The sequence below is a fragment of the Orycteropus afer genome, unplaced genomic scaffold (genome assembly GCF_000298275.1).
Source record: "Orycteropus afer afer isolate SDZICR_OR568_19922 unplaced genomic scaffold, OryAfe1.0 scaffold00206, whole genome shotgun sequence".
NCBI classification, from domain to species: Eukaryota; Metazoa; Chordata; class Mammalia; order Tubulidentata; family Orycteropodidae; genus Orycteropus; species Orycteropus afer.
The window spans coordinates 965,502-976,418 of record NW_006921793.1 but is presented as its reverse complement, the minus strand read 5'-3'; the positions used below and the strand labels follow the sequence as shown (position 1 = coordinate 976,418).

The window sequence follows — 10,917 nt, the reverse complement described above, 5'->3', positions numbered from 1 at the left end:
TTTGGTATTTTCACGCAAATTCTTCTGCTAGTTGGGGTTTAGTCCAAATCTGCATCCTTTCCTTCAAGGCTCAGGGGTCCAAGATTATCTTCTGTATCTGTGTTAATTGGTTTCCCTTTTCTTTGTTGAAGAGGGTCTGTGCAATCCTTCTGCCTAGTCCGCCATCTTGCCCCGCCTCCCCATCCTTGGTTACTTCTTAAGGAAGAGTTCACTGTGATTCCTTTCATTGTTAAAAGATTTTAGATTTGTATTACAGAGTTGATAGTAATTGCAACATATTTTTAAATCTTAAAAATGAAAAGGAAGTATAGTATAAATGTAATTAGAATACATGGTATCAAGTATGGCAGTGGGCTCAATGAATTGAATTTCCATCTGGCTTAATTCAATAGCTAATACTGAATGCCTACAATATGCAAGGCATTGTAGGTAATTCAAATGCAGACCAGGCACAGGAATTACCTACATGGATATGGCAATCTTCTGATAAAGATGAGTCTTGGTTTGTGAATCTGGGCCTAATTGACAGCTAGTTGCCAACTCCTCAATACTGAAGGAACATCAAGTGGAGACCGGTTCCAAAAATGTTTCCCTGCAATGGGGTTGAAAACAACTGTATATTCCTAAATGTGATCTCCTCCCTGAACCCAACCTAGCTTTTTCCCCCCGCAAAATACGGTAATAAGGAAATTATATGACATTTCAATTTAAGGTGGAAAATATATGTGTGTGTGTGTATATATATATATACGTATATATGAATATATCTTGTTTATACCGAATAGCATCACATAAACAGTTCTTGGAGAAGACTATCACCACTGGGTCCATTTTAAAGATGAGGTCTTATATTTATGTCTTAAATTTAAAAAGAGAAAATGACACACACATAGTATGTGCATGAACACTGTATCTTCTAACCTGAAGAAATAATTCACTGGGACAGATGTGTAAGGTCAGACATCATACATATCCCTTCAACCCCCCACTTACTAGAGTAACCTGGGCACTGCACCCCACCAGTCTAGTCTACCACCTAAATTACTAGCCTAATGCCAATTTAATCTTTCCATGCCTCAGTTTCTCCCATCTGGAAACAAAGAAAATAATACTTTCTCTTTAAAGGCCTTAGATAGAGCATAATGGAGATTAATTATAGAGCCTTGACAAAGAAATCTGAATTCCTTGTGGGGAAGAACTATGTAAATAGAAGGGTAATTACTGCTATTCCAACAGAAAAGTAAAAATAAAGCATATCTATTAAAATTTATGAAATTAAATCACAGGCCATTTATTTTTAGTGGCATACAGTAAATTGATAGGTCAGCAAATGAAATTAAAGATAAAACTAGAAGTAATTCACTCTTTTATCTAAGTCTCCCAACCACAAAACAGGAACAAGAATTTTTAATCCAAGTAAGAGACAAACTAGGAGCCAGTACTTTTTCAACTACTTCAATTCAGGTCAACAAGAAGACATGATCTTCATTAGATTTATTTTCTTAATTATGCTTGAAATCATTGCTTTTCTTTACATATGTTCTGGTTGTTAGGTGCCGTCAAGTCGGCTCTGACTCCCAGTGACACTATGTAAAACAGAATGAAACACTGCCCGGTCCTGTGCCAGCCTCATAATTCTTGCTATACTTGAGCCCATTATTGAAGCCACTGTGTCAATCCATCTCGTTGAGGGCCTTCCCCTTTTTTGTTGACCCTCTACTTTACTAAGCATGATATCCTTCTCCAGGGTACGGTCCCTTCTGACAAACATAACCAAAGTAGGTGAGATGAAGTCTGGCCATTCTCGCTTCCAAGAGGCATTCCGGCTGCACTTCTTCCAGGACAGATTTGTTGGTTCTTCTGGCAGTCCATGGTACTTTCAGTATTCTTTGCCAACACCACAACTCAAAAGCATCAACTCTTCTTTGGTCTTCCTTATTCATTGTCCAGCTCTCACATGCACATGAGGTGACTGAAAATACCATGGCTTGGGTTAGGCATTGCCTTAGTCTTTAAAGAGACATCTTTGCTCTTCAGCACTTTAAAGAGGTCTTTTGCAGCAGATATGCCCAGTGCAATATGTCATATGATGTCTTGACTGCTGCTTCAATTGGTGTTGATTGTGGAACCAAGCAATATGAAATCTTTGACAAGTTCAAAAAATCTTTTCTCCATTTATCATGATGCTGCTTATTGGTCCAGTTGTGAGGATTTTTGAGGATTTTCTTTACGTTGAGGTGTAATACATACTGCAGACTGTAGTCTTTAATCTTCGTCATTAAGTGCTTCAAGTCATCTTCACTTTCAGCAAGCAAAGTTGTTATGTACCATCTGCATATCACAGGTGGTTAATGAGTCTCCCTCCAATCCTAATTCCATGCTTTTCTTCAAATAGACCAGCTTCTCAGGTTATTTGTTCAGCATACAGATTGAATAAGTATGGTGAAAGGATACAACCCTGACACACTCCCTTCCTGATTTTAAACCATGCAGTATCCCCTTGTTCTATTAGAAAAACAGCCTGCTGGTCTATACACAGGTTCCTCATGAACACAATTAAGTGTTCTGGAATTTTCATTCTTCTCAATGTTATCCATAATTTGTTATGATCCACACAATCGAATGCTTTTGCATAGTCAATAAAACATAAACAAACATCTTTCTGGTATTCTTTGTTTTCGGCCAAGATCCATCTGACATCAGCAGATGACACGTCCTCTTCTGAGTCCAGCTTGCATTTCTGGAAGTTCTCTGTCAATATACTGCTGCGACCATTTGTGAATGATCTCCAGTAAGATTTTACTTGCATGTGATACTTTTGATGTTTCATTCAATATTTTGCCCATAGAATCTTTCAATATTGCAACTTGAGGCTTGAATTTTTTCTTCAGTTATTTCAGCTTGAGAAATGCCATGCATGTCCTTCCCTTTTGGTTCTTTAACTCCAGGTCTTTGCACATTTCATTATAATAACTGACTTTGTCTTCTCAAGCTGTTCTTTGAAATCTTCTGTTCAGCTCTTTAATCTTGTCATTTCTTCCATTTGCTTTAGTTACTCTCCATTCAAGAGCAAGTTCAGAATCTCTTCTGACATCCATTTTGGTCTTTTCTTCTTTTCCTGCCTTTTAAATGACCTTTTACTTTCTTCATGGATGGTGTTCTTGATGTCACCCTACAGTTCCTCTGGTTTCGGTTATTGGTGTTCAGTGCATCAAATCTATTCTTTAGATGGTCTCTAAATTTAGGATGGATCTAATCAAGGTCATATTTAGGCCCTTGTGGCCCTTGCTGAATTGTCTTCAGCTTCAACTTGAACTTGCATATGAGTAGCTGATGGTCTGTTTCAGTCAGCTCGTGGCCTTGCTTTGGCTGAAGATACTGAGCTTCTCCATCACTTCTTTCCACAGATGTAGTCGATCTGATTCCTGTGTACTCCATCTGGTGAAGTACACATACATGTACAGCCACCATTTATGTTGCTGAAAAAAGGTATTTGCAATGAATAAGACATTGGTCTTGCAAAATTCTATCATGCAATCTCCAGCATTATTTCTATCACCAAGGCCATATTTTCCAATTACTGGTGATTCTTCGTTTCCAATTTTTGCATTCCAATCACCAGTGATAATCAACACATCTTGATTGCATGTTTGGTCAGTTTTAGACTGCAGAAGTTGGTAAAAATCTTCAATTTCCTCATCTTTGGCTTTGGTGGTTGGTGTGTAAATTTAAATAATAGTAGTAGTAACTCATCTTCCTTGTAGGTGTATGGATATTATCTATCATTGACAGCATTGTATTTCAGGATAGATCTTGAAACATTCTTTGTGATGATAAATGTCATGCCATTTCACTTCAATTTGTTATTCCTGGCATGGTAGATCTTATTGTTGTCTGATTCAAAATGGCCTAAATCAGTCCATTTTAGCTTACTAATGCCTAGCATATAGATCTTTATGAGTCCCATTTCATTTTTGACAACTTCCAATTTTCCCAGATTCATACTTCATACATTCCATTTTCCAATTGTTAATGGATGTTTGCAGCTATTTCTTCCCATTTTGAGTCATGCCCCATCAGCAAATGGAGGTCCTGAAAGCTTTACTTCATCTACTTCATTAAGGTCGACTCTACTCTGAGGAGGTAGCTCCTTCCTAGTTGTATTTTGAGCCACCACCACTCATCTGTCAGTTTGTTGTATTGTGGTGGCTTGCATGTTGCTATGAGGCTGGAGACTATGCCACCAGTATTTCAAATACCAGCAGGTCACCCATGCTGGACAGGTTTCAGCAGAGCTTCCAGACTAAGACAGAATTGGAAGAAGGAAGGGGCCATCCATTTCTCAAAGAATTGTCCAGTGAAAACCTGACGAACAGCAGTGAAACACTGATATATTCTTTACTTATAGAATGTGAAAATGAGATGGAACCTATATGGTTTGATTATGTCTCCTAAAAATATGCGTTGTAAATCCTGTGGTCATTTGTTAGAAGGGACCAGTTCCCTGGAGAAGGATATCATGCTTAGTAAAATAGAGGGTCAATGAAAAAGAAGAAGACTCTCAATGAGATGGATTGACACAGTGGTTGTGACTGTGAGGGTCAGTAAGGATTGTGAGAATGGTGGAGGGCCAGGCAGTGTTTCATTCTGTCATACACAGTGTCACTATGAGTGGGAACTGACTCTGTGGTATGTAACAACAACAACAATATCTGTGGTTATAATCCATTTGGGAATGGGTTGTCTTCGTTACATTAATGAGACAGGATTAGTGTAGGGTGTATCTTGAGTCAATCTCTTTTATGATATAAAAGAGATACACAAGGAAGCTAGTAAGAAGAGATGGAGGAAGACTGATTCCAAGCCACATGGAGATCTCCAAGGAACCAGAAAGCAGAAGCTGAAGTGACAAGGACTTTCCCCCAGAGCTAACAGAGAAAGCCTTCCCCTAGAGCTGGCACCCTTATTTCAGACTTCTAGCCTCCTATATGGTGAGATAATAAATTCTGTTTGTGAAAGCCACACACTTGTAGTGTTTCTGTTATAGTAGAACTATATAACTAAGACAGAATTCCAGAGATTTTTTTCCCCAAAAGATCACATGTGACCATTCTGTTGTTGTTGTTGTTGTTGTTATATGCCGTCGAGTTGGCCCCGACTCATAGCGACCCCTCCTTGGGTTTCCGAGGCAGTATCACTACGGAAGTAGGATTGCCCAACCTTCCTTTTGAGGAGTGGCTGGTGGGTTTGATCCGCCAGCCTTCTGGTTAGCAGTCAAGTGCCTTAGCCACTATGCTACCAGAGCTCCTGTGACCATCCTAGGCAGCCACAATTTTGATAACCCGAGAGAATGTATCATTATTTGATAATAATAATTTATATTATAAGAAATTTTTTCTAACTGAAATCCACCTCCCACCTTTTGAGCAAACAGCATTTCCTTCCTGAAATTCAGTGACCATGAAGATGGCCCAGGACAGGACAATGTTTTGTTCTATTATACTCAAGGTCACCATGAGTTGGAGCAGACTCAGTAAGACCTAACAATTACCTGTCAATGTGACAACCAGAACTAAAATGAGCCTAAGAAGGCTAACATTTCTTGAGCACCTACTATGTGTTAAAATACCATGTTAGGGTACTTCAGGTACAGTATTTTGATAAGTCATCACAACAAACCCAGGAGATAGGGATTATCTTCATTTTATAGATAAAGGCATGAAAAGTTAAAAAAAAAAAAAAAAAGTTTAGTTTCACCCAAAAAAGAGCTGGTTAAATGAAGAGCTTGGATTCAGGAAGAATCCAAGTGCAATAAATTTCTATCAGACTGCTTCAATAAAAACCACTCCTGCCACCCCTGCAAAGGGTGAATAACTCAACTGGAACATGAATAAGGCATTGTTTAAACAATTTGCTGTTTCATTAATAACGTCTGATTTAATCATTTCTTTTGAATCACCTTGGTGAAGTGGGACTTTAATGAATCTTATTAAAATCATAAAGAAAAAAAAGAAAAACAGAGTATTTGGTCATAGGCTTGTGTAGATCCTTTATGAATGCAGACATTCAGATATTGGAATTAAGCCATGGGGAAGGGGAAGGAGGAAAAATATACATTCATCATGTTATGCAATCATCCCCATGATGTATTTCCAAAAGTTTTTTTATAACCCCAAACAGAAACTCAGTAACCCTTCAGTAGTAGTTCTCATTTTCCTTCCCCCTCAGCCCCTGGTAACTACCAATAAGCTTTTATCGCTATACATTTGCCTATTCTAGATATTTCATATAAGTGAGATCAAAAATAAACAAACACAAAATTACCTAGTAGCCTTTATAAAAGAAATGTGGCAACTAACGTACCTTAGCATTGAGAGGACATACAGACAGGGCACTTCTAAAAAGCTGTTCTTCACTCCGCCACTCACCGCTACGAACCATGCATCTCAGCGTGTTTATGCATAAAATTCCCAGTACGAGAGCAGCAATTAGTTTCTTAAGAATACAGAGACATGGTGGACATCATTAGTTAAAATCCATCCAATAATTTTGGTCAATAATGGTATCAAACCAAAAACAAAAAAATAAAACTAAGTCAGTTGCTATCAAGTCAATTCTGACTCACAGTGACCCCACATGTGTCAGGGTAGCACTGTGCTCCACAGGGTTTTTAGTGGCTGACTTTTCAGAAGGAGATCACCAGGCATTTCTTCTGAGATGATTCTGAGTGGATGTGGACTGCCAACACTACAGTTAGTAGCTGAACTCTTAACCGTCTGCACCACCTTACATGGTACCATTCTTGGGTTATTACCTTCTTCTTAGTGTGTTTACTTAGAGCTCCAAATCCGAATGTCAGCAGCATGCAGTACCCAACACTGGGGAGGTAGAGGACTCTCTCTGCAACCACAAACCCCACTCGGAAGAACAGGTTACTTGCAGGAAGAAATGGGATAACGAGAAATCCCAGGGCCAGTGTAAGGATTCTGGAAAATGGGGGAAAAAAAAAAATTAAAAACAGATATTGTTAGACCACTCAAGGAAAAGCTCCTATTCAACTCTAAATTATGATAAAGATCTTCTCCTCCACCTCCATTCTCTCACTGAGAAAAGGTGTCATTAGCAGCAAAAAATGTTATGAGTAGAGAAGGTTTATCTTGGTAGAATTAGGATAAGACACAAACATGTTCATAGGGCACTATTATCAAGCATATGGATGAAACTTACAAGTCATACAATTCACATCAATAAAGTTAGAATGATTACATTTATGAGGCCTTACTAAACCACCTAGTCCTCACTGAGTAGCTCAATGGATGTTGGTCCCAAAGAAATAGAGCTAACATAGGAAAAATGTGTTCTTTTCCCCACCTCCAACCTAATGGAAAAAATAATACGTTATTAGGGGCTCTGGTGGCATAGTTCCTAAAGCTTCTGACTGCTAACCAGAAGGCTGGTGGTTCAAACCCACCAGCCACTCCTCAGAAGGAAGATGGGGCAATCTACTTCCATAGTGATACCACCTCTGAAACCCAAGGAGGGGTTGTTATGAGTCGGATACAACTCAACAGCAGTGCGTTACTTTACACTTTATAAAATCTGAAATGAATGATTATGATTTTGGTTGTTAGAACCCCACAGCTTTGGTTCAAGCAAAATGAATGCTGAGCACTGAAACATTTCTGGAACTAGACCATTATTTCCAGTGTCTCAGATAATGCAAGAGGGTCAATTAAGAAGCCAAGTCAAATTTGGAGGCTACGTCCTGGGCCTTGTGCCCAATATATATATATATATATTTTAATTTTATTTCACATGAACTGTGACTAAAGTTTGTTTTCTTTTAGAATTACAAACCAGTTGAAGACACAGCACTTAATTTGTTTTGAGGAGTTACGAATTTAACTCCATAAACACTTATGCTTAAATAAAATAATCTCAAGTAGTCTTCTTTTTCATGAAAGACATTTGTTTTTCCCAATTACTTTCTCCATTTTTAAAATTTATTTATTTTTGGTGAGAAAGCACAGTCTCTTTGGGGCAGGAGTTTATTTTGTACCAAACAGCAACAGAAGGAACCGCTAAAGCATTCACCAGGGTTTTCTGAAAGTGAATTGTGAACTAATGGTCACAACATACATCAATTACATTCTCTGTTCTGATCGTAAATTACTCTTTACCACCTACAGTGAAAACGATCTCAAAATGCTACTTCCCAGGGGGAAAGGGTGGGGAGATGAAGCAGTCACTCATGCTCTACCCCGCCCCCCCAAGTCCACTCTCCACTAGCTGAAGCTAGGCCATGGACTCCAAATGGATGGAACTGACCCTAGCTGTAAATATGCATTTAAAAGAAATGTTCTTCGACATTACCTTCACAAAATCATAGAAATGATCAGTGCTGGATTTAGCAAAATGCTTCTGACTAAACCCAGTGTGGAAGTTAAAATTCAGCACTGCCTCTTACCTTCTCTTGTGGCTGTCTTCAGAGCACAGGGCTTGGCATATTAGGCCAATTAGGCAGAACCAGAGTGCTGCTAGTGCAATTATTCTCCAGTCACTGACTGTCTTAATGAGGGGTATGCAGCCCATTGACCAATCAAAACACAGCCACCAGGGACACAGCAGCAGCCATGCATTCAATGAATAGTAGTAATTATAGTTTATAGCCTGTCAGTCAAAAGGAAAACAAACATTTATTTGATACTGAACTTTTTAAAAAATATATATTTACATATCCTATTATCACTTTTGAGGCACTCATACGCTTCTAGTCAAGGAAAGAAGTTATATAAAATAAAATGTTGCCTACTTCTATGTTGGTATGAGGCTGTAGTTTGAAATTCATTAAATATGTTCAGATTTTAATAGATGAAAATAGAATAAAGCCACCGGCCTGAGCTATGCATGTTAAATTTTTAGTCAAATGATGCCCCATTTACTTTGTGATGCCCCAAATCTGTAACTCAGGAAATTGGAGGCCGAGGGGTCTTCTGTATCCCCAATCACATAATAAAAGGGTTTTATGGTCATTCTCTTGATTTCTGTTTCTAAAAAAATACACAGCTAAGAAATTGTGGCTTGATAGCATTGCCTTTGGAAAAACCAAACTTAAAGAATAGAGTCTTGATACTGTTAGACTTTTAAAGATATATCTGAGACTTGAAATTTATCTTAACCCACCCACATCAATTGCTTTTATGACAAAAGTAATGGGATTAAAAGACAAGGTAGCGAGGCAGTAGGAAATCTGACCTTGGAAGGAACTACCTGGGAAATTTGACCTTGGAAGGAACTACCCCTCTTATGATTATAAAAGAAATACAAGGAGCTAACACTATTTCAATCCCTAGTGATAAAAACCTGGCTTCTCAATGGAATACTACTCAGCCATAAAGAGAAATGAAGTCCCGGCACATGCTACAACATGGATGAATCTTGAAAACATTATGTTGAATAAAATAATTCAATCACAAAATGACAAATATTGTATGATCTCACTTATATGAAATAAAAAGAACAGGCAAATGTATATAAACCAATGTTTATTAGTGGATACTCAAGGCAGGAGGGAGGGGAAAAGGGGGAACCACTGTTTGGAAACCAGTGGGTTTTTGTTTATGGTGATGGGAAAGTTGCCATTGATAGACGATGGTTTGACAACATAGTTAATATAACTGATGGCACCAAATCATACAACTGAAAAATGTTGAATTGGCAACTGCTGTGTTATCTATCTACCCATATATATTTTTTACAACAATAAAAAGAAAACAAAATCCTTGTTTTATCCTAGAATAATCCTTAATGATAACCAATAACCATGGAGGCATCCCATTTATTAAAGATTTAGTGGGTAGTGGGACTTGAGATGAGGAGGAGGGATGAAGGATGTGGGAATGTGGTGGGGAAAGAAAATAAGCCAAAGAAGAAAAGGTCCAGACTCACCCTGACCAACACACTGTCTGCAAAGGAGGCTGGGTTGTCCACCTCTGTAAATGCTGGTGGGCCTGTGCCCATGATTTTCCAGCGCACATAGAGCATGGCCACTCCCCCCGAGGTCAGGAGAATCATTCTGAAGAGGAGGCCCCCATTCTTGAGCATGCCCATGTTCTGGAAGGAAACCGCAGAGCCACTGATGTTGCAGGTTTTCAAATATAAAGGTGGCCAAGTCACGTACAAATATACAGAAATTCTGCCTGAATGACTTTGATATTGTTCTTTAAAGGGCTGGCTATTTTTGAATTCAAAAATCACAATACATACTTTGAAAATGATATTTAAAATCAGCTGGTACTTGACATTTTTGATGTCTCGGCTGGAGACAAAAGTATATACTCACCTCTAATGCCTTGTCTTTATGTAGTACCCTCTGGACAATTTCCAGAATATTTAATTTGCCTATCACCAAGATGTCAAATACTGCATTCAAACCCTAAGAAAGCAGAGCAAGGCAATCAGTGGTGGGAAAGCTTAACTTTAATTTGATAGCAATCATACTTCACAATTTTACTGAAAATCTGAATCAAGGCAAGAAATGAAATCAATTAGATAATCACAGAAGACCTCTTCAACTCTATGTTTCTACAAAATTAGCTCATGGTAATACAGCAAAGTTATTATCCAGTAAATCTGTTAGTTGTAATTTTATAATATGCATATAAGACTATATTAAGATAGTGCCTAAGGCATCTGACTGCTAACCAGAAAGTTGGCAATTCAAACCCCCCAGCCACTCCTCAGAAGGAAGATGGGGCAATCTACTTCCGTAGGGATGTTATTTGTTGTTGTTAAGTGCCGTCGAGTCGTTTCCGACTCATGGCGACCCCATGCACAGCAGAACGAAACACTGCCCGATCCCGCGCCAGCCCCACAATCCCTGCTATACTCGAGCCCATCATCGCAGCCACTGTATCA

The 10,917-nt window shown here is 38.6% G+C and overlaps 1 protein-coding gene across 1 annotated transcript in view; it reads right to left on the bottom strand.

Annotated features, from left to right (window-relative positions):
- TMTC4 (transmembrane O-mannosyltransferase targeting cadherins 4) overlaps window positions 1-10,917 on the bottom strand; it is a 120,634-nt gene that overhangs the window by 40,689 nt on the left and 69,028 nt on the right. Inside the window, exons 6-10 of the mRNA XM_007948147.2 lie at window positions 10,343-10,435; window positions 9,949-10,113; window positions 8,468-8,670; window positions 6,815-6,986; window positions 6,364-6,495 (exon numbers count right to left, since the gene is read on the bottom strand). Of these exons, the coding sequence (XP_007946338.1) occupies window positions 6,364-6,495; window positions 6,815-6,986; window positions 8,468-8,670; window positions 9,949-10,113; window positions 10,343-10,435 (765 nt within the window). The remainder of the gene's footprint in view (window positions 1-6,363; window positions 6,496-6,814; window positions 6,987-8,467; window positions 8,671-9,948; window positions 10,114-10,342; window positions 10,436-10,917) is intronic.